General features: G+C 38.6%; 1 protein-coding gene across 3 annotated transcripts in view; it reads right to left on the bottom strand.

Moving 5' to 3' along the window:
• Positions 1 to 24,956, bottom strand: part of LOC126297467 (condensin complex subunit 2-like) — a 164,488-nt gene that overhangs the window by 57,509 nt on the left and 82,023 nt on the right. For all 3 annotated transcript variants that reach the window (XM_049988344.1, XM_049988343.1, XM_049988345.1), the window contains one exon: positions 3,150 to 3,329. In XM_049988344.1, coding sequence (XP_049844301.1) covers positions 3,150 to 3,329 — 180 coding nt within the window. The remainder of the gene's footprint in view (positions 1 to 3,149; positions 3,330 to 24,956) is intronic.

Below are 24,956 nucleotides of genomic sequence, written 5' to 3'. Positions count from 1 at the left end.
AATTTCCGTCAATAATGTTAACATGCGAAGTAGTTCATCAAAACTTTCGACACACATTAGAAAATATTGAAAAAAAATTCTTTGGATGCTGTCAAAGTCTATGAAACATTGTATAAAACTTTCCACTTATTAGCCTGCCACTCCAATGACACTGTACCTAATATTCTTTTCTATATTTTCTTTTACGTCTAGTGAGTTTTCAATAACAATGGTTTCCTCTTCCTAACCTATATGGTGCTTGTCTCTTAGATAGCTGCCATTACCCACTGACTAGCTAAAATATGTGATTTTTTGTAAGTTACAACTCGTGTGTATAAATATGTTGGAATTACACAACATTTTTAGGTTCATTGTACTTTCTACCTTAAATATGCATGTTTTGGTATTGCTAGTATTAAAATTGGCTACACAGATGAAAACTTCAATTTAATACTAATAATCACAGAAAAAAATTATTGAAAAGAAGTTCTAGTACTGGAATACATACGCAAACACACGATCTTTATGTTTAATTTCCTTTACAGCTAATTTATGTCTACAGAAACACACAAAATCAAAGCAAAATTTAGCATTCACAGAGGAGTCCAGTGTGATACAAATAGATACATTGAGGGATACACAGTCTAACTTTACATTCACTGGACTCATATGCTGTGATTCAGTTCTGATGTACCTGCCAATAATCCTTCAGAACAACACAATCTGTGAAAATAATATTATAAACTTATGCAGCAACTCATCTTCAAAAAGTCTAGAACTGCTGCTATTTTCAGATGACATGTAATTTAAATCATCGTCAAATGGTTCCTTTCCATCATCTACAGATTAGTCAAGGACTTTGTAAATCACTAACTCCAAACTTTTCTCCTCCTCAATGCACATTTTGCAACAAAATCAGCACAAAACCACACAAAACACTCAGAACAGACAACTTTAATGTCAGCTAATGCCCACAAAGCAAGAGACAATAAGGAAGGTCTCAAAACTGAAGAATTTATGCACCAATACTGCTACTGCCATCTAGTAATCACAACAGAAACTACGAAGTGTGCAGAGCTCACGGAAGTTCGAGGGAGCTGTAAATAGACATTAAACACTGCAGAGAACCATAGTAACTGGCTTGACACAATAAAATATCTGCCTGCACATTTCCTTCTCACAAAAGTGCTGTAATAATAGTATGTCATCCACATGCTAAGTGCTAATAAGTAAAGAAAATATTGACTTTGTGTGTTTTTGGGGGGGGGGGGGGGGGGGGGGGGAAGAGATGCCTATTAATTACTCAAATTCTAGTGCCAAAATAATGACTGAACACTTTGTACATATGACAGTGAAGCAAGGAAACATTTTCTTATTCACAAGACTGCAGTGAATTTTTTTAAGATAAAATTAGAAAACTGATTTTTTGACACTCATTCATGTACCAGTCCACTTAGTGTTTGCCAAGTTAATGTGCCACTTCAGCAGCTTCCATATTTATACTTGCGCACTACAAAATTGTACAGTTTAAGTGTTGCAAGACATTAGAGAGTTCTTCAACACTAGTCACTTTTAGTGTAATTTGTTCTGCTCACATGCTGAGGCAAGTAGCATTATTAGTAGCTCAACATAGTACCCTCACCTGTCTAGTCATTTTAGATTTTATAATGAAAAGTGTGTGAAATACTGCGAAGTATGTTAGATATGGCACGCAAACAGAGATAAGGCTATGCTGCAGGTAAGTCTGTCACCACAGCCTTTATCTCATATTCACTATTTTATTCTCACCCCCACCCCCCACACTTTGAAGGATTAGTTCATCATGAATTTGAGCCACACGGACAAGCTGTTAATTGATGGTACTATTGGTATGTGTTGAGACACCTGTGAGAAAATGTGAGAAGGAAACAGCCTGAAATGTGGCAGTATAATTCATGGCTCTTGCATCATAACCCACCTGCACATTCATCCCTGCTGGTGCATGACTACTGCATAAAAATGAAATCACTGTGCTGCCTCAGCCTCTGTACTTCCAGACCTGGCCCCTGTGAATATATTTCTTCCTAAGTTGAGAACACCATTGAAAGGTCATATATTTGCAATGAATAGACAAGAAAAAAGAAAATTCGCAGACGGCACTTCGCGCAATCCAGCAAGAGGCGTACCAAGACTGTTTCTGGAAGTGGAAATAGGGTTTAGAAAGGTGTAGCAATTGTGGAAGAAAGTATTTAGAAGGACACCATGCAAAATAAGTAAAAGGTAAGTGTAGAAAAATTTTGTGGACGAAGTACGAGAATTTTTTGAACAGACCTCATATATACAACTTTTTTTTTTATTGTACCAAATTCACTGTTGTCTATCATGGCATCTCTCATGTCATAATTCCCCCGATACATACGTTCCAATATGTATAACTTTTTGGAAAAAGAGAAACAATAATACAAGGAATAAGCATTTTTGAATGTGGCCCCGGCCTGCTGAAACACCGTTCTCGTTCTACGTGTTTCATGTAGTTATTTTGTACCTGTTATATTCATAACAGCAAACAATTCTTGCTTCACAACTTTGAGAAGCAGCTTAGCTTGGAATTGTAAACACACAAACATTGAAGGAAACACATTTATAAAAACATCACATTTCCCACTTTTACTACATCATGATGAACCAAAAATGTGCTGCTGATAAACCTAACTTCACCTAAGCGTGGCATATTCTAAGCACTCAAATTATAATGCATAAACTAACAAATACAGAATTCTGGCCTCCAAATGTTGGAATCCAACATGGTGTTAAAAGAACTTTGCAATGACAATTAGTGCAGCAGGTGACCCAATAACAAAGCAGGGCAGGATGTGTGTTCGAAAAGTGTGAAATCTAACACTTTTTTTCTGAATAGTTTCTCTACAACTGCTTGAGCAATTGTATAGCAAAGAAATCACATTAATCCAAAAACACTTCAAAAATGGCTTTAGCTATACTTCATTTGCCCAGCACAGCTAGCAGCATGACGAAGCGTATGGTGTCCCTAGCAGCTAGGTTGTACTAACTGTTCTTGGTTCTATGAAGTGTATATGGCAAGCACTTCTACAAAACAATGCTTAAACCAAGCTAAAGCTATTAAAATTAAACACAATCATAAAAATTATAAGTAATGAATAATGAAATCTAACCTTGACAGGGATCATCCTCAAAATTATTTTCCAACTGCAGATCCATTTTCAGCTTTTCAGTCACCACAGACAGATCTAAACCTTCACCAATGACACACTGACCCATCCCTGTAGCTAGATCATCATCCAAAAAGTCAGCAGGTTCTATTTTGTGGGATGTAATTTTCAGATTCGTCAAATCTGGAAAATTAAATTATGCCATTCATCACAACAGTCTACCTTCAATATTACACAAATTACTGACACCAATAAGAATTTGGTATGTGTAAACTTTTAACTGCAACCACTGCACAGGCACTAATATGTATGACTAGACTATTATTATTATTATTATTATTATTATTATTATTATTATTATTATTATTATTATTATTATTATTATTATTTATTGAGTGGTTTAGGTGCTAAAAAGGAAGGTCATCAGCACCCTTGAATGAAATAGGGCAGTAAAAATCTATTAGAAATAACAAATTTTAAAGCTAAATTTTAATGACAAATAAAATTTAAGATACCACATTAACATTTTGAGATTCATAGAATACCAAGTATAAAATGCAGATAAAAGACAGCAGAATAACTAGATATGATTATGAATAAAATACCAGAACAGACACAGTAAAAATATGGGACATATTACTGTGGCTGAGTGACAGTGACCAAGCCATTCTGCAACACATTAAAATCCCACACGCAGTGTTTTGGGAAGGAATCCCTCTCTCTCACAAAACCTTACAACATGAACCATACTCGCCTCAGTGTGTTAAAATAGAGGGTAGGTCCAGAGCGAGACACAGATCTCCCCTCAGATCATCATAGACTGTCCAGTCACATTAATGCGACCATGTCAAAAGCCTGAATAACCACTTTTCGCAGTGCATACCATTGCAAGACATACAGGAAGAGTGTCAGTGAGGTTGTGAAAGGTACAGATGGGGATGTGGAGCCTTGTCGACTCGATGCCATGGTCAGCTGCACTAGATTACATGGATGAGCATACATGGGGGTGAACAACCTACTCAAGGAAGTCCCACATATCTCTGAGTTCAAACCCGAGGACTTTAGTGGGCACAGGAGAACGGCGCTCTTTAACCACACGCGTACACTGCAAGCTGTGTGACAGGTTGCATTGCCCTGCTGGTATATACCATCGTGCTGAGGCTAAAAACACTGCAAGTAGATGTGGACATGGTCCCCAAGGATAGGTGCATATGTCTGTTGATACGTGGGTTGATTCACTGTGCCTTCCACAATGACAGACACACCTGGTGGATGACACAAAAATTTTCGCCAGATCATGACAATCCCTCCTCCGGCCTGGACCCTTCCAACAATTGTTGCAGGATGTTAGCTCTCAGACATTTCACGTGACACACGCCAACAGCTTTCCATCCGATGGAGCGTAGTATGCGATTCATCAGTGAAAGGCCACTGTCACTGCACAGTGGACACCCTGTTGCAGTACTTGCAGGCAAATTCCAGTCAACAACACTCGGCAAGGGTGCGTGAGTCAGGTGCCTGCTGTGTAGGACCATATGCAGTAACATTCACTCAATGGCCATTGAGGAAACACGGTTTGTTCATATGGGCAGTCATATGCTCAACAGTTGCGTGCCTGTTCACCCACACACATCTCCACAGCCGTCGCTCATCCCTGTCACCTATGGCCCGTGGTGCACCAGTCTCCTCAGTGTCCACTTTGGTAGTGTCATTTTACCATGCAAGGTATACTTTAAGCATGGTGGCACATGAACAGTTTACAAACTTAGCCATTTCAGAAATGCTCCAAGAGTCCTATCCTAAAACAAAGTCAGAGAACATGATGGAGCAGAGAAGAAAGTCCCCCTGCTTAGGTCCATCAGTCTAAACATTAATAATTAATTTATAGAAAATGGACTACTGTTTTAAGCCTCTGTTGACTGCCCTCACCCTGAAGGCGAGCTGCAAAAAGCATCCGTAATCAAGCTGGAATGGCATGAAGGCTTTATAAATGTGGACTAGACATGCTGCAGGCTCGCTAAGACCTATGACTAACCCACTGAGGATGAGTAAATCCCTGAAGCATTGTAATTTCAGTTCTTTAAGGTGTGGCAGCCATGTTAGTCTCCATCAAAACTGAGACCCAGATATTGCACATTTTCCTGTGAATGTGAGGATAGTAGCCCCCAGTTTTAAAACAGATAAATTTTAAAAAAGCAGGGGCAATTAACATAAACGTAAATTGTTTCCTCCAAGGAGAACTTCGAATCTGTGGTATTTGACGATCTGGCGATCTGGGGGAGTGGGCAAATGCAACTGTTGAGTAATAGTCGCAAGGTTGGAGGATACATACAATATTGAAAAGTTGTCCACAAACAAGGAACACTGTACAGGACTTTGCACCATAGACATAATACTGTTTATCATGACGGCAAACGTCATTACACTTAAAATATTCTCTAGGGGGTCATCGTTCTCCTGCTTAAAATGCTTAGAATATTCTCGACCCTGTATCTAAAATACCTTTCCAAGAGGAAGGAATTTATGAGAGTGGAAACCCCACTAAGAGCTGCAACAAAATAATATTCACATAAGTAGTATTGTAGACCTTTTCCAAATCTAAGAATACTCTGACGAAGTGTTGTTTATGTAGGAAAGCTTGTTGAAATGCAGGGTCAAGTTACTGAGTGTGGAGCAACACCTCCTGAACTTGCAGTGGGAGTGTCTTAGCGGTGTCCTGGTTTCCAGTATCCACACTAGGACGAGTTGATGGTACACTTCAATGTCTTTCCCATGCAGCTAATGAGACTGACACTGTGATAACTACTGGGGTAGTAGGATCCTTCTCTGGTTTTAAAATTGGTATTAAAATAGTTTCTTTCCACAAGTTGGGAAATAATCCTAACACACAAATTTCATTAAATAATTGATGAAGGGCCTCTTCAGCTGCTTTAAACACATGTACAATATCAGGTCATGATCGAGCACAGTATCACGAGCTATGGGCAACATAGAATCCAACTCCAAAGAGAGAAAGGTCGGTTGTACTCCTCCATGTTGGTGAAACAGAAATCGCAACAAACCCTTCCCTGTGTTCCTGATAGCAAGAGAACACACCTTGAGCACAGGTTTCTTCACTAAGAAAGTGCAAGAAGTGGCAGAGATGAGATTTTGTTCTCATATTTATTTTTGGGTTCTGCACAAGGAATCTACATTCCTCAGCAAATACTGAGCAGCCCCAATTTAGACCAGGTGACTCCCAGGGCCTCTGATACACACTGCTGGAGGTGAGCAGTCAATGCCAGATTGATGAGCTGCCTTTCCACATTTCCCTCAGGTTGCTTCACTTCTGCAACTCAGTGTTGTGTGGCCGAATCGCTGCTCTTCATAGGATTAGGTGTTTCAGCTCCCAGATATCCATATCCGTAACATCATGGTATGGAAACACATGCTTGCTTGAGTTAAGGGTGTTGTTGATCTCAAGAACTATGTCACAATCATCCACCTGTTTTGCCCTGTTGGCTTCCACAAGCAAGGAAACATTTCACCATCTTTTAATAGGTTTTCAAGTACCAGCAAGCCCTTCTAATCTGTCTGAATATATAGAGGAGAAACCTTTTCCCACATCCCCTCCTTCTTTACCACAAGAAAAACTTCTGATTTAAAAGTTATTGACCCCCATTACTGAACGCTATCAGGTTATTAAGACTACCCTCCCTCAGTCTTTTGGACAAATGAGTGTGAATACTCCCAGACCGTACACCCACTGTGTTGAAAGGATTTTTGTGTAGTGGATTTTAAATGGAGTTCTTACATGCAGCTGCAATATGAAGGTCCACCAAGAGAGAGCCCCAATTTCCTCGGTAAACCTTATACAACTAAGTTGTAGTAGGTTAATCAGAGAATGCCCTTTAAAGACTATTCCACTTCAACAGCAATGCATCTCATCAGCATGCAGCTAACCTTGAGAGTGACATTCTTTTTATTGGGGTTTGTACCACCTTTACAATCTGGGTGATTAAACCAATATCCCTGTTCCCTGTGACCCACGAAAGTTCACCACTGTGCCACATGGTGATCACCAAAGCATGCAAAGAGCTTACAGTCACAGAGGACTGAGAGTGCTCACCAGTCCCCAGCTCAGTGTACCCAGGTTCACCACGCCCATACCCAAAAAAAAAAACACAGGGATCCCTAAAGTGCTCCCTATTTTGAATGGGGGAGGGAGTGGGTGCAGGGGGGGGGGGGGGGGGGACGACACATACCTTTAATGAAATACCACTGACACAGTGAGCTTTACCCTCTGTACAACTTTGGAAATGATGCAGTACCCCACTCAACACTCGCACCTCTCCATCTTGTTTTCCTTCTTGAGAATGAATTATCATGAGTGATAAACTGTAGCTGCAGGTTGTGTTCCATAGCTACAATGCTCTGCTTTAAAAATTAAAACTTTTATAAAAAAATTCTTAGTCTTTCATGTTTAATCACAGCAGACCATAATTTCAGAAATACTTTTACTTTTTAGTTAAGTTATCTCTCTCCACATGCCAATTACATCTAGGATTGCAATGCAAGATTCCTTCACATATAATGAGATTTGTGTCAACAGCTATATAAAGATGCAGAACTGGAGCCCTCCTGCAGTAGCTGAGTGGTCAGTGCGACAATATCAATCCTAAGGGCCCGGGCTTGATTCCCGGCTGAGTCAGATTTTCTCTGCTCAGGGACTGGGTGTTGTGTTGTCCTAATCATCACCATTTCATCCCCATAGATGCGCAAGTCGCCAAAGTGGTGTCAAATTGAAATACTTCCAACCTGATGGGAGGCCCTAGTCACACAATATTTACATGTTTATATAACTGGAAGGAGTCCTTTTTACAGTGTGCCTTTTTTATCTTGACTATGTCTGAAGTCTCCAACCATTGTAGAAACAACTGCTTCTCAGAACGAAGTTGTTAGAATATGGATAAGAAGATATCAAGAGAGAGGTGAAATAGGCCTTTGTACTCACTAAAATGCATAAATGTGTAAAACCACCACCACTGACAAGTATTAAGAATCCTTTGGTGTCAACTGCTAATGTGGACAGAAAACAATCTGCAACTGGGTTTCCTAAACCAAATCACTACATTTCCTCATTAAGAATCTCACACAGTGTTCTGTCTCCTATGCTCCCCAGTTGGCAAGCACTTCTGTGACTTGAGGTTATGGTCTTATCATTGAATAGTAAGTGATGACTCACTAGCTTTGCCATAGAGCCTAGAAAATGATTCTGTTCTGTTCTGTTCGCCCCAGTGGAAAGTATGATACTTTTTGCATGGTGTACAGTGTCCAACATCTTTAAGTGTAACATTTGGACTGAATCATAAATAATACAATCACAGTCCAGGTGGAAACAGATAAATGCTTCCTAAAATTGTTATAAACACAGCCTTTTACATCCCAAACTTTGCAACTGAGACACTTTAAATGCTTTCAATGCTCACAATTTAAGATTCTGCAAGTGGGGTACCGATGCGAGTTTATCCATTGAAAAAATTAAAATCTGTCTTTTGCACCCAAACATCCAGTCTCTGTGGCACCAGTTGCTTCAGAGGAGGAGCAGTAAAACATAAAATAATCGACAAAGAAGTTATCAGTGGATCTTTCATTGCATCAGCTACCCCGTTAATAACAATGGTGAAGAGGGAGAAACTTTAAATGTTCCCTTGAGGGACACCATTCTCTTGTATAAAATTGCTTCAGAGTGTTTGTGTACCCAGTAACACAATGATACTTCTGCAAGGGAAGTTTTTAATATAATTAGGTACCTTCCATGGAAGTTGCTTTCATGAAGGTGTTGTGCCTACATGTAATGTTATAGGTTTCTTCAATATCAAAGAATATTCACTTATGGTGCTTTTTGTACAGGAAAGTTTCATATAAAGCCACCTCGAGTAATCACATTATCGAGTGTTCGACAATAGTTCCTGGACCCAAATGGAAAATGGCTCACGAGTTTCTTCCCCTCTAACAGCCAACACGCAGCCTGTGGGAGCAACATTACGGTAACTGCTTGTGGAGGTGCTATCCTCCCCTCTTGTATGAGAGCTATCATCATGGCTTGCTTCCATAAAAATCATATACAATAGTATCTGGTCTTTGTCTGTAGCAGAAGACAATGCATTTTCAAATTCCCACACTGAGAAGGAACAGTTACATTATTCTCATCTGTAAGAAGCAAAGTTCAACTGTGCCCACTCTGCAGCTTCCTTCCAATGCACAACTGTGACATTTTTGTTGCCATCAGACATTACACTAAGGAAATGAAGCTTTTGGAAACAAACTTCACATTGTCTTCATTTTATTTACGTACCTTTCATTCTTGCTACTCATTTCTGGTGTCTTAGCCTCACTTTCACATGAGAATGAAAGAAAAATCAAGTAAAGAAAGCTGTGAAATGCCTATTTCCAAAACAAACATTTAATAAGTTATGGACCACCCACTGAAATTCTCCATGAAAAGTAATGGAGAATATCACAATGAAAGCAAAAGAAACAATTCACCATTACTTGTACTACATCTACATGGCTACTCTGCAAATTACACTTAAATGCTTGGCAGACGGTTCATTGAACCATCTTCACACTAATCTTCTACTACTCCATTCTCGAACAGTGCGCAGAAAAAATTAACACCTATATCTTTTTTTTCATCTATATATAAAAACGTTAACAGTCAAGTGGTTGCCCAAGTTTAATGCAAAAACCTTAACCAGGTTTCGATACCCCTAATGGTGTCTTCTTCAGAAGAAAGTCACCTATAATGTTTAAATCTATTATAAAATCAATATCTAAAATACTTAATACTTGACCACATTGAAAAGGAGAACATGGAATAAAACTGGTGCTTACATAAATTACATGATGTTAAAATTGTAAATGTACATGGAGATCCAGCAGAAAATGATGATATACAATGTAAGGACCACTTGCTAGGAAGAAAGGTACTAATGTTCACAATCATGGTTTCACAAAGCATTTATTAATATCGGCACACAATCCTAAGAGTACAGGACAATATGATTCTACATAGAGCCAACAAAGAGTGGAAACTTTCTCTCTTGGAAAAAATTTATCTTTATACATATGGTCAAAAACGATGGCATCGTCTTCAATGAACAACTACAGTTATGAAAAAAAGCTTCTTTAACACCTTTAAGACATTGCTATCAACTTCATGATGCTTTGGTTCTTGTTTTCATTCACTTCTACATCATCAGAACCGTTGTTTCTTCTTTCCTTTAAGGACTCTGTAGTTGTTACTGTTTGTACACCAGACGGCACTGCAAACCACATTATGTTTTGTAAAGTTCATGTATAGCATATTTCTCCCCTTTTTGCCTATTGTAACAGCTTTATAAAAAAGTCCTACTACAGTACATTCCTTATTCTCAGCACATATTTGTAATTAATCATTTTACTCATTTTGCTACTTCCTGCAAGTCATTTTTATAAATATTATTTTATTACTTTTAAATCTTTTCTAAATCCTGTTTTTACACCACATACATTTATTCCGCTGAAAACATGTCAATATGTATCACAGTGAGGTATCATTGTAACAGTTACGCATTTCATACAGTGGAGCATTTATCACGCTACTAGCAGCCATTAAGTGGTGCCCTCTACACCATGTTTACCTGGTCTCTTAACTAGCTGTCCAACATTAAGTCCAATGTCTGCTCTTTTAACAAGCTGTACTTTTAACAATCTTTATTGTTACCATGGAGGATTCTATTTCATATTTTCTTCTGTTTGACTTTAGCTCGTTAGCTCATCACATATTTACAATTTTAATGTCATGCAATTTATGTATGTACCAGTTTCATTCCACGTTCTACTTGTCCATGTGGTCAAGTATCAAGTATTTTACGCGATTTCCTTGTGAAGGAAATACCATTAGTGATATAGAAACTTGTTTAAGGGTTTTACATTAAACTTATGCATCTGTCAGCTGCAGCCCTTATACACTGGAAATTAATTTATAATTGCTGCTGTCAGCCATGTTTAAAATTGTGACCTATACCTTTCCACATGAACTCTGATTTCCCTTATTTTATTATGATGTTTGTTTCTCCCTATGTAGGTCGGCATCAACAAATATTTTTGTGTTTGGAGGAGAAAGTTGGTGACAAACTTTATGAGACGATCCCGCCCCAGTGAAAAACTACCTTTGTTTTAATGATTTCCACCCCAAATCTTGTGTCATGTCCGTGACACTCTCTTCCGTATTTATTCATAATACAAAATGTGCTACCCTTATAACTTTCTTGATTTACTCCATTAAATTATCTGGTAAGGATCCTGTACCATGCAGCAGTACTCCAAAATAGGACAGGCAAGCATACTGCATATAGTATCTCTAGCAGATCTTTTGTGTCTTCGAAGTGTTCTATCAATAAAACACAGTCTTTGGTTTGCTTTCCCCACAGCTCTTTCTGTGTGTTCTTTCCAATTTAAGTTGCTCATAATTGTAATTCCTAAGTATTTAGTTGAATTTAAGTCCTTTAGATTTGATTGATTCTTCGTGTGACCGAAGTTTAATGGATTCCTTTCTGCACTCACGTGTATGACCTCACACTTCATTATTTAGGGTCAACTGCCAATTTTTGCACCATACAGATGTCTTGTTTAAACCTTTCTGCAGTTGGTTTTTATATGCCAATGACTTTACTACACGATAAATAACAGTATCATCTGCGAAAAACCTCACATCGCTGCTCAGATTGTCTCCTAAACCATTTATATAGATAATGAACAGCTAACAGCCTATAAGACTACCTTGGGGAACGGCAGAAATCAATTCTGTTTCACTCAATGACTTTCCATCAACTATCGACTGGGACCTCTCTCACAGGAAATCACGAATTCAGTTACATAACCGAGACAATATTCCATAAGCATGTAATTTCATTATAATACACTTGTTATGTATGGTGTCAAAAGCATTCTGGAAATCTAGAAATACGGAATCAATTTGAAATCCTTGATAGCACTAAACATTGTGTGTTTAAGGAGCAAGTTGTGTTTCACAAGAATGATATTTTCTAAATACGTGTTGACTGTGAGTCAATAAACCATTCCCTTCGATGTAATTCAAAGTGTTCAACACAACGTACATTCCAAAATCCTGCTGCATATCAACATTAATGACATGGGCCCGTAATACTACGAGTTACTCCTATTGTCTTTCTCAAATATTGGTGTGACCCCTGCAACTTTCCATTCTTCAGGAACAGATCTTTAGTCAAGGGAGGGGTTGTATATTATTGTTAAGTATGGAGCTATTGCATCAGCATATACTGAAGGAAACCTTATTGGTGTACAATCTGGACCAGAAGATTTGCTTCTATGAGGCGACTTAAGTTGCTTCACAACTAAGGATACCCACTTCCAAGTTACTCATGTTGTCAGCTGTTCTCAATTTGAATTCAGGACTATTTACTTTGTCTTCCTTGGTGAAGGAATTTTGAAAGACTGCATTTAGTAACTCTGCTTTGGCAGCACTGTCATCGATAGTATTTCCATTGCTATGGCGCAGAGGAGATATTGATTATACCTTACCATCAGCATACTTTACATACGGCCTGAATCTTTGTATTTTCTCCCAGGTTTAGAGACAAAATGCATTGTGGAAGCTATCATAAGCATCTTTCATTGAAGTCAGCACTAAATTTCAAGCTTCTGTAAAAGATCACAATCTTGGGGATTGTGTGTTCATGTAAATTTGGCATTCTTTTTCCACTGCATCTGAAACAGTGTTCTGACCTGTTTGGTGTTCCTTGGGGAATCAGCTCCATCTTTAGTTAATTTATCTACTACAAATCTCTCAATTTTTGTTTATTCTATTCCTTTAATTCAAGTTGCATCTGGTCTACATGTACATTGTTAACTTGGAAGGAGTGGAGATTGTCTCGCAAGAAGGGGCCAAGTGAATCTTATTTGTGTTTTTGAATAGACCAATTTTTCCATTTATTTTTTGTGAATTTGGGGAGTTACAGTATTCAGTATCATCAACCCTGTGCTCATTATCTCAATTTGTTTTGATGCTTGTTATTAGCTCAGGATTATTTGTTGTTAGGAGGCGAAGTGCGTTTTCACAGATGTTTACTATCTGAATGGGTTCGTGAACTAATTGCTCGAAATAATTTTCAGGGAATGTGTTTAGCACAACTTTGGATATTGTTTTGTACATACCTACAGATGTATTTTTGCCAACATAGAGAGTAAATTTTCGTCAGCACTAGCTCTTAATTGTGCGTACGTGTTTGAAATTAGACTCAAGTTTTCTTTGAATCTTTGAGCAATCTAATCATGTGAGTTGGGAAGCCGGTAAAAGGATCCAATTATTATTTTATTCCGGTTGCCAAGTATGACCTCTACTCATGCTAGCTCACAGGAACTATCCTCTTCAATTTCGCACCAAGATGAAATACTACTAACAGTAATATTTATTTTACATTGTTGTTACCTTCTTTGGCCAAAATAAACAGGTACTCGTCTGAATTCAGCTTCTTTCTTCTTGTAGACAAATTAAACGGCTTGTCTGGAACCAAGGTACTATAAGGAACCTTAGCTAGTAGTCCTGTACTCTCCACTATACTCCTCGTCTTCCAAGCCAAAATGCTTGCATCAGGGAAAGCTTCAAGGCCACCACAGTCTGCATGGTTTCTCCACACAACAGCCAAGGTCAACCATGTACTGCCTCCAAAAACAGCACTAACATCACATCTGAACTGCATTCTTACGCCACGAAATACATCTGGACCACCAATAACCTGCTACTTACTGAATTGCTCAGCAAGGTCAATGTCTATTGCTTTCAAAGACTTGTACACAGGAACACTGCACCGCCAATGGTGACAATAACCATGTTGCAAAGGCATTGCAGAGATACGTTAACACACATTTTGGCTTGGAAGACGTGGAGTATAGCGAAGTGTACAGGATTTCTAGCTAAGGTTCCCTACGGTACCTTGGTTCCAGACAAACTGTTTAATTTGTCTACAAGAAGAAAGAAGCACCTGAATGCACACGAGTACCTGTTTATTTGGGCCAAAGTAGGCAACAACAATTATAAAATAAAGATTACTGGTGACTGTACGTTGTATTACAGACAGTACAAATTCCTTATCTCCTTTCCTAATTCCTTATCTTTCCCATCTGTATTTAGCCTATCCTTTCTGAACACAATTAGGTCCTTTGCAAAAATTGCAACTCAACTGGCTTTAGCAAGCTTTCAGTGCCTATAATGTTTTCAGTATCAGTGCGTTCTATTAGCGCTTGGAGCTCTGCTACTTTTCCCAGCACAGCTACAACAATTTACAACTGTTATACCGATATCTCCTAGTTCTTCTTCATACCTGTGTTTGACCTGCAACCTTTGAGACTGAAGCTTAAAATTGTATTTCCCCAAGACTGTCTTAACCCAAAAAGCTGCCCAGTTCACAGCACACAGAACCATCTGAGCCTCTGATTCAGACACTCCACGTGGCTCTGTATCAAAGGTCCGCAATAGGTCCTGTCGATTATGCTGCAAATGGTAACCTCTGTGTTCATCCCAAAAGCACGACTGGCAGCCTTTACCACTTCAGATTGGTTTCAGGTAAACCAGAGAGAATCTCTTCCGATCCAAAGTGACATACAATTTTGGTACCGATGTGAGACACTACCTGCAGTTGGCAGCACCCTGTGCTCTTCCTGGCAGCCGGAAGGATCCATACCCTGTTTGGAATGCACACTGGCTTTCTTCCACACCTTTGCCGCACACCATGTCCCTATGGGGCCCATTAACATGCCTAACACTAGAGCTCCCATCTACCAATAATCCCACCCTCTATGACTTCTTGGATCTTGCAGACTGAGATGTTACTTCTTAAACAGGAGAAGTGATTGCATCTGGCTAAGGGACACCGTCAGCCACTGATACAAGGTGTATATGCAGACAAGGAAAACAAATTCTCAAATTTTCCCCAGATTTCATGGTTAAAAAATACACTTTCCCATGTTAAATGACAGCATACTCTCCTCAGAACTGTAAAACTTATCAATTCTTTGAATGCTTGAAGTGTGTTTTTGCCGGCACTTTAGGGGGAAAAAAAAGTTTTGAAAAGATCTTTGAAGTACAGCAACATGTACACTGCATATTATTGTACTATGATACACTGCACATTTTCATATTAGGAAAGCATACATTCAAATTCCACCAAATACAGCATGTTGGTTTCCAAAGCATTTAAGTCAAGACTGCAGTGCCCTTTTGTAAGAATCATAATTCATGACACATGATCTCGCATGCCGATGACAGCAGATCTTCAGAGCACAGGGCATGTGATGTAGTCAGCTGATAGCAACATCACTTAAGTAGTGCAAACACACAAATAGGAAAAATTAGTGGTTTAAATTAATATACATAGCGTAGCTACAAGAGAAGCTAAGCTTTTCGATGTAATATTAGTGGTTTTTTTTGTGCAAGTTACACTTTAAGATACAATACACAAATGTGGTCAGTAAAATTTAAAATAAGGACATAAATTTCTGGTCTTCTGTGTTCAAAATTCTTCTAAGTGGCTGGTCCTCAAAATGTTAAGTTTTAAACGAGAGTCAAATGCTCTGTGATTTAACAAATTCATCGCCCATTTTCACACGTAACATAAGTCACCTTGGGTAAAAGGAAATTTAGTTTGAAAAGAATGCATTTCAAACCACCATTTGCAATATTTTCAGGAGACCTGTTAGAAATAGGCTCGTTTCAGTAGTTGCCAGAGTGCAAGAAAACAGGCGTTACTACAGGCGCACAGCTATGACGACCTAGGAAGCCCATATGTTCAAATATATAAAGGATTATTAAATCTTAAATTACATCATAAAAGAAACAGGCCATCAGAGAATATTCAAACAGCTTTGAAATTTCGTAAACCCTACTAAAATGCATAATTCAGCTTGAATTACACATTGGTATTTCCAGATTCACAATGAAGTCGGTCCCAAACTGATATGGGATGTAAATTTTCTTGGAGTGCCAGTACTGTATTATCTCATGTTTGGTGCTTTATTATGGTACAATGCCATACATGCCAAAAGATGAAAGCTTGCACTTGAAAATCAGAGAAAAGTTGGAACCAGTCAATACTGTTGAACGAAACCCTTTGTATCAAATAAACTGACTGCCTCATCAGAAAAGATTAATAAAAGGCAAATTTTTTTTTAGCAAACTGACAAAAATAACTTCATTGTTTTGCAAGGTGATTAATGCTTGACTGGCAAAAACATGGAAATAAAATAAAATCAGAAAACTGAATTTAATATTTTATTTTCGCCTTCCGTAATTAGGTGAATGTATTTTAATTCAGTCGATAGTTCCCGGTCTCAGAAATCTCTTTTGTTTTCATTTGACATGGGAGCTGTAAACAAAGAGGAAACAGCAAAATCACTAAATGTAAACACAGGTCACATGGAGACTACACCCCTCCCCACAAAAACGCAGACTGCTCCACACATGTGCGAATCTGGCAGCTTGGGGGTGCCAGAAGCAGGAGAGAATACTGCTCGTATGCGACTACTGCACAGGCATATAAGCCCGCTGGCAACTGCTCAGACTTGCCTAATGTAAACAGTTGTGATGTCACACTCACCAGAAGCAGTTTGTTGTTACAAAGTATTGCATAGTCTTCGTCCTATGGCCTTGTGGAGTGTCTGAATCAGAGGCTCAGATGGTTCTGTGTGCTGTGAACTGGGCAGCTTTTTGGGTTAAGACAGTCTTGGGGAAATACACTTTAAGTGTCGCACTTCCTAATCTAATTCCCTCAGCATCACCCGATTTAATTCAACTGCAATCCATTATTCTAGTTTTGCTTTTGTTGATGTTCATGTTACACCCTCCTTTCAAGACACTATCCATTCAGTTCAAGTGCTCTTCGAGGTCCTTTGCTGTCTCTGACAGAATTACAATGTCATCGGCGAACCTCAAAGTCTTTATTTCTTCTCCATGGATTTTAATACCTACTCCGAATTTTTCTTTTGTTTCCTTTACTGCTTGCTCAATATACAGACTGAACAACATTGGGGAGAGGCTACAACCCTGTGCTTCCCTTTAGTGCCCCTCGACTCTTATTACTGCCATCTGGTTTCTGTACAAATTGTAAATAGCCTTTTGTTCCCTGTATTTTACCCCTGCCACCTTCAGAATTTGAAAGGTAGCATTCCAGTCAACGTTGTCAAAAGCTTTCTCTAAGTTTACAAATGCTAGAAACGTAGGTTTGCCTTTCCTTAATCTAGCTTCTAAGATAATTCGTAGGGTCAGTATTGCCTCACGTGTTCCAATATTTCTACGGAATCCAAACTGATCTTTCCTGAGGTCGTCTTCTACCAGTTTTTCCATTCTTCTGTAAGGAATTCGCGATAGTATTTTGCAGCTGTGACTTATTAAACTGATAGTTGGGTAATTTTCACTTCTGTTAACACCTGCTTTCTTTGGGATTGGAATTATTGTATTCTTCTTGAAATCTGAGGGTATTTCGCCCGTCTCATACATTTTGCTTACCAGATGGTAGAGTTTTGTCAGGACTAGCTATAATAATAATAATAATAATAATAATATCATCATCAACAAGTCTTGTGACATGAGTCCACAGCTCGTGGTCTTGCGGTAGCGTTCTAGCTTCTCGCACGTGGGACCCCGTGTTCGATTCCCGGGTCAGGGATTTTCCTTGCCTTGCGATGACTGGGTGTTGTTGTATCATCATCATCATCATCATCATCATCATCATCATCATCATCCTCCATCCATCCATCCATCCATCCATCCCCATTACAGTCGGAGGAAGGCAATGGCAAACCACCTTCGCTAGGACCTTTCCAAGTCAGTGGTGTGGTATCTTTCTTACCTGTTATTCCTGTTTGTCATTTATTTCCACTCTTGTAATCTGAATCTACGGACTTCAATAGTAATCATAACAAAGCTGATCGTGCACAAACTCAGTCAACCACATAAACAAACAGCGACTGGCATTCACCTATTCGCTTTATTCTGCTCAGTACGCGTAGCCCCATCCCCTTTTGTCTGCAGCAAAGTTTAGATCCAGATGCGACCGGAATTCCCCTGGCAGTGACATTATATACTATGCAGGCATTCAAAAATCAACTTAGAATGTGTCCAAAAGTGTTAAAAAACCAACAAGGATGCATTGCAAAATAATATGAATAATCACAAGCCCAATTCCAGAATTACCAATGCAGGGTGCCGCGATCTTTTAAGTCATTTTCAGCCAGGTGTCAGGATACTTTTGATCACATATTGTACTTTGTTTAAATTGAAAAAAAAAAAAAGCTTTCTCAAAATCTATTAAACCTTGGGGCAAAGTGCAAAATCATACTCAATGATCCAGTCTAAAATTTCATTCACAACTTTCAATTTGTTATTGTGCAGTAACTACTTTTACTGCCAGCTTTTTCCTTTACTTGATTAAAATCCAACTTTTTGTCTATGTTGTTCATGGTAGCTATACTGCATATTTTGTATATTAAGAAGGAGGGGGCTGATAGGTATTTTGTTTGTGTCTGATGATGATGATGATGATAAGCAAGAAGAAGAAGTAGTAGTAGTAGAACATTATCCCAGTTTCTAAGAACTTTTCTTTCATAGACAATCTGTAAATAGTTTTGCTGGTCCTTTAGTATAATTTTTCCTTCACCTTTAATAATTTCTACTGAACTGAAAGACCATTTATCTCCCAGTGGCTTTGCCTTCTTCAATATGTCAAATGGCTTTTTACACCTTGTCTGGAATAACATTTCCATTTTTCATTATCTTTATTTCTGATCAGCACAAACATTTACAGTAATCTATGAATGCTTGCCCACTTTTGTCTTTGCTTTATGATTTATTTAGTTCAACATATTCTATTGGAAGACTAAACTCAAGCCTTCTCTTTAAAAGTTTCCTCATTCCACATTATTATTATTATTATTATTATTATTATTATTATTTTATTATTATTATTATTATTATTATATTATTTTTTGCCTTCATCAAACCTACTAATATCTTCCTCTCCTTACATGAATATTTTCTTCAAATAATCACTGTTTTTATCTGTATCCTAATATTCTTCATTTTACAAGATGTTGAGCTTTTTACTTATTTGATTTGGTATACCTTCGTAACATTAAGTAGATTTAAGTAACTACGACTTCATATTTCCTGCTGAAGGTATTCTCATCATTAACTTTTGGCTTATTTTTACTCTGGATCTTGCTATGCTTTGAAGTCCAAAGTGGCTTAAGACCATCACATCCTGTGTAATTTCCTTGTTGTTTAATAAAACACTGTCAGTTTCAATTTTAATTTCACGTCTTGCTAGAGAAGTCCATCTTCTATGTGTTTTCTAATGAAAAATCTGTCTTAAGAACACTACTAACATATGACCTCTCTTCATTTCTAGTATAATATCCAAAGTTTTCCCACAAAAGAAGTGTTTGTTAGTCATTGTCTCATTTTTGCATTTAAAACCCCTATTCAAATCCAGTAATAGCATTTGAAGTCACCTGAAAATTTCTGCAATTCTTTTCGTAAGTCTTCTACCTCTTCATTAGAGTATTAGCATATTTATGCACGACTTAAATGATCTCCATGGCATTCAATTTGTTCGTTTTTAAATCAAGTATTGTTATTCTGCAATGTTGCTGTATTGTATAGGTGAAAGATCATTTCAAGTGTTTTTAAGAAATTCTTTAATATCTACGACCAGTTAGATTCAGTGAACCAGGTGACAGGTCTATGACCTTACCAAGTGAATTGGTGCACAAGAAAACAGTTTCAGCAGCATATGGTTTTGTGCCAAACCTAATGATTGATTAATAGGAAGAACATGGCGGCGAGTAGAGAAGCAGTAGTAAGGGGGCTCCGGGAAAAACGTATATTTCACCGATATAAAATGTATTCTATGCAGTGAAAGTCTTCTAAATGGATTAAGACTGTGTTCAGCGAGCCAAAAATGGATTCATACAAAATGTGCCAAACGCTTCGTCGCAGTAAACATGAAACGTGACAAGGGAGAAATTAGCTACTGTTGTTTACAACCGACGTGTTTATCAAAACAAGAAAATGCACAGGAAGGAAACGCTGACTATACACAAGAACAGGACGTACTTCAAAAGGTAGGCACAATTTGTGACGGTGGAGTAATCAGTTGTTGTTTACGATCAACGTGTTTATTAAAACAAGCAAATATGCAGGAAGAAAACATCGTACAAACTCTAGCCCTACTGCAAGCTAAAGAGTATACAAAGAACCTAGAAAAATCGATCAGGGAACTAAAACAAAAACAAAAAGTGGAAAATGAGTCATTTGCTAGTCCTATAATAAGCTGACGAGTGAAACAAGGGGTAAATTGGGATCGTAAACAAAAACAAGAAGTGGAAATCGAGCAGAGTACTAGGCATAAAATAACATGGCGTGTGAAACAGTGTAAAAGTTATCACGATCTGAAAACGACGAATAAAGTTGAGCTTCCTGACACCAGTGAAGACTCGATCAAACAGGGAACTAAAAGTAAGGATCATATGTATGAGACAAGTGAGAATAATAGAAATAAAAGTGACATATACATCTTCTCTGACAGCCACAGAAGAGGCTTAGCAGAAAAAATGGCCAATATGCAAAACAAACTAAAAGAGGAAAAATAAGCAAGATCATCAGCAACAGAAGCTGACCCACTACCCCCACCCCCAAAAGAGGAACAGATAACGCAAACAACAGGAAAAGAAGTAAGGTCATCAGAGACCCGACACATAAGATATGGGAGGGGAGAAAGAAAAAAATACCTATCAGGGTTCAGGACTTCCTATATAATGAAGCCGGAAATCGGCCAACCTACAAGAGGCTGTCATCGAAGGACACTTAGGATTTTCACTGGCCCAGGACCAACAATGCCACAACATAGCAGACAATCTGAGAAAAACACCAGTACTAAAGTGTCAAAACCAGATGTACCCAGAGACAACAAAACCAGGAGAAAATGAAGGGAGAAAAAACATGAAGATAATGTTATGGAATGTAGAAGGATTGAAAAACACAGCATGCATAGCTCCAACAGACTTTCTCGAAGGTTATGACGTAGCAATATTCACAGAAACTTTTCTTACAGATCATTGGCAACACCCTAAATTCTATAGCATAAATATGCTGGCAAAGCAAGGAGAAAGGGGGCGACCCCAAGGGGGAATAACAGTCCTATTGCAACTGTGGATAACACCAATTATAGCGACAACAGAACTAAATCACTCCATTCTAATATAAGTAAAACACGTCACAATATTAGCAACCTACTTCCAGCCAAGTGAATCGGCCATAGACATAATCGATGAACTGGGCCAATAAATAAGACTGAGCAAGAAAGACATCCCTTTCTTATCGCAGGGGATTTAAACTGTCGGTTGGATGTACAGAATCACACAACAAAATTAGTAACCGAATCACTACAAGGAGGAGGTCTCATCCTGCTAAATGACACAAACGTCCCTATGTACTTCTGCCATAATGGCAAAAGTGCTATTGATATCGCCCTCATAAGAGGAAACATAAATGGGGACATAAGCCACTTTGGAATGCAAAACCACACGCCTATAAGAACACACATCTCGATGAACACAGTCATACAAAGTGATAGGAAGGCAAGAGAACCAAGAGAAGAGACTGCTCTCAAGGAAACTGGATCCAAGGAAAGTGGAAGAATACCACGACCAGATAGAACAAATTGAGTCCTTAAACGACAACTCAAAAGTAGAGGAGGCAGCACTTGAACTGGAGAAACTTTTAAAACGAGCATCTACCCCCAGGAAAGTGAGAAGAGCTAAACCATGGTTCGATCAAGAGTGTTATCAGCAAAGAAAAGAAGTACTCCAAGCTTTACAGCGACTAAAAACGGACACAGATAATCACTCACTACTACAAACATATGCTGAGAAAAGAAGATCCTACAAAACACTAACAAGGGAGAAGAGAATGGCACACAGGGAAGAAGACTAGCTGAAGAAGCCAGGAGAGACCCATTCATTGCAATCCGCCCCCGAAAGCAGGCACAGTCACACTATATAAGCATGGAAGAATGGACGAGACATTTCAAAGACATTCTCAACAAAGATGGTAGAGAAGGAGCACAGGTAGCAAGTCAAGAGGTCACACCGCAAGAGATGGCAGCCTCGTCCCCACTCACTCCGAATGAGGTCCGAAACAACATTGAATCAACAAAAAGGAAGAAAGCAGCGAGACCGGACATGCTTTACAACGAATACCTTAAAGAGACAGCCCATCTGCTAGCACCAACATGGACAAAACTTTATAACAAATGCATTGAAACAGCAAAAATTCCAGGCCAGTGGAGAAAATCAATAGTAAGGGTAATGTATAAAGGGAAGGGCAACCCAAAGGACACAAACAAATACAGAGGAATAGCCTTGGAAAACAACCCTTTTAAGGTATTCACAACACTAATCACAGGAAGAATAAGACACACTTTGGAAGACCACCTCCCAGAATCTCAATTCGGGTTCAGGGAAAAAAGATCCACTATCACAGCAGTGGAGCTGCTTTTAAAAAACATATGGGAAACCATCGATAAGAAGCAAAAATATTATGCTGTATTCATAGACTTCACAAAGGCCTTTAACCTCCTTGATCGATCATTAGTAAAAAGGATGCTCGACGAAACCCTGGGAAGAGACAGCGTCTGGACGAGGATTATAAACTCCATAAATGAATGGAATGAGATAAGGATCTCTGACAACCTCGACTTGTCTGAACCAATAAAGCAAACAAACGGAGTACTCCAAGGAGACCCACTAAGCCCACTCCTGTTCATTCTGGCAGCGAAGGACATTATGGAAATCGCTCATGAAGATGTCGAAGCATATGCCTACGCGGACGACATTGTGATAGGCTCAACAAAACTAAAGAAACTACAGGAGACTATAGAAGACGTGGAAAAATGGTGCACAGAACCCAAGTTTGTAATCAACACCGACAAAACGGAAATGATGGTATTCAGACCAGGCGGGCAAATCCCAAAAACGACAAGAATTGCACTACAACGAAAGCAAATATCTATCACAAAAGATTACAAATATCTAGGGATAACACTCCAGCCGTCCGCAAAGTGCTTCACTAAACACACAACAGAGAAAGTGACACAGGCCATCAGAGCGATAAACAAAATAAGTTCCATCAGAACACTAAATCTAGACACAGCACTCTTCAAATCAAAAACAATACCGATACAGGCTTATGGGATAGAAATCATATGGATACACCTAAATGAAAAGAACTTAGAAACATTGGAAAGAGTAAAAGCAACCTCTATCAAAAGAGCATTAGGGGTAGCAAAAACCACAAGATCAAGATTAGTCTACTTTCTCGCCCGAGAATCTTTCCTCATAGAGGATCTAAGGACAATGTTCTTACTTCCCAACACATCAGCATCGGAGAACCTACTAAGATCACCACTCAAGAAAAGAGAGGAAGTAACAACGGAATTGCATGGATCTGGGGCCATGACAGATCGCACTTGGACAGCAACAAATTTTGAGATGAGACACGTACTTGCAAGACTCGCAGTACACGGATTCCACCATGAAATTTGTGCAAATACAACATAACATGAACCGTCAAACCTTTGCAAGTGTACACTATGTGAACAGTCTTGTGAGAGATACCATATAGAAATATGCAACAAGAGGACCAGATCAATTAGAGACTATGCAATAAGTGGTTCAAATGATAATCTGTTATAATACCTGCACTGAATGTATCTACTAAGAATTATGCAGACACTCAATGCATCCTTTTAATTCACTCTCAAATGATTGTAATCTAATGTATAACTATAATGGCTATTTTGCTGCAATAAATCGTTTATTTATTAATAGTGTGTAGAAGTGCTACTGCAGCATAGTGAGGATGAGACAAGCTGAAGTGAGCCAGCTGTACATTTTATCTGTTCACAATCAAGTGACAAAACTTTGTTCTCATATATGTAGCAGGAGACTAAGGTGGACTCATTTACAGTTGTCTCGAATGTTTTAGGACACTGAATTACTATAATATTTGCTTTAAAGGTTGTTGAGTAGCCCATCCATATTTGTTCCCCACAAAGTGACATATTTAAATTTTTCCTTTCTTGGTATTGACAGTTGGACATCATGAGCTACTGGACTAGATACTGGGATCTATCCTGATTTGTCCCAATAAGCCTCACAAAAATTAAAACCATATGGTCAGTCGCAAAGGAAGTGCCTGGTCTGCAGAGACAGGTCGAGGATATTGAAACAGTGCGTAGTGGGAATGTCCGTGTTACTGATAAGTCGCATATATGTACAGTATTTAATAATCACTTTCTTAATATAGCAAGTGAACTAAATAGAAACCTATTCCCAACAGGGAATCATATAGCGCTCGTAGAAAAAAGTGTTCCGAGACTGTTACCTGAAATGCTCCTCCATGATACTGACAAGAGGGAGATTGAGTTAATAATTAAATCACTAAAGACCAAGGACTCTCATGGAAATGACGGGGTATCTAGCAGAATACTGAAGTATTGTTCCATGTATGTTAGCCCAGTACTTAACCACATCTGTAACTTTTCCTTTAGGAGTGGTCGGTTTCCTGACCGATTAAAGTACTCGGTAGTGAAGCCACTTTATAAAAAGGGAGACAGGGATAATATTGACAATTATAGACCTATTTCTATGCCATCGGTGTTTGCTAAAGTTATCGAGAGGGTTGTATATACA

This window comes from Schistocerca gregaria, chromosome X (assembly GCF_023897955.1).
Source record: "Schistocerca gregaria isolate iqSchGreg1 chromosome X, iqSchGreg1.2, whole genome shotgun sequence".
Classification (NCBI taxonomy): domain Eukaryota; kingdom Metazoa; phylum Arthropoda; class Insecta; order Orthoptera; family Acrididae; genus Schistocerca; species Schistocerca gregaria.
The sequence above is the reverse complement of the archived record's forward strand: the minus strand, read 5'-3'. Positions and strand labels throughout refer to the sequence as shown.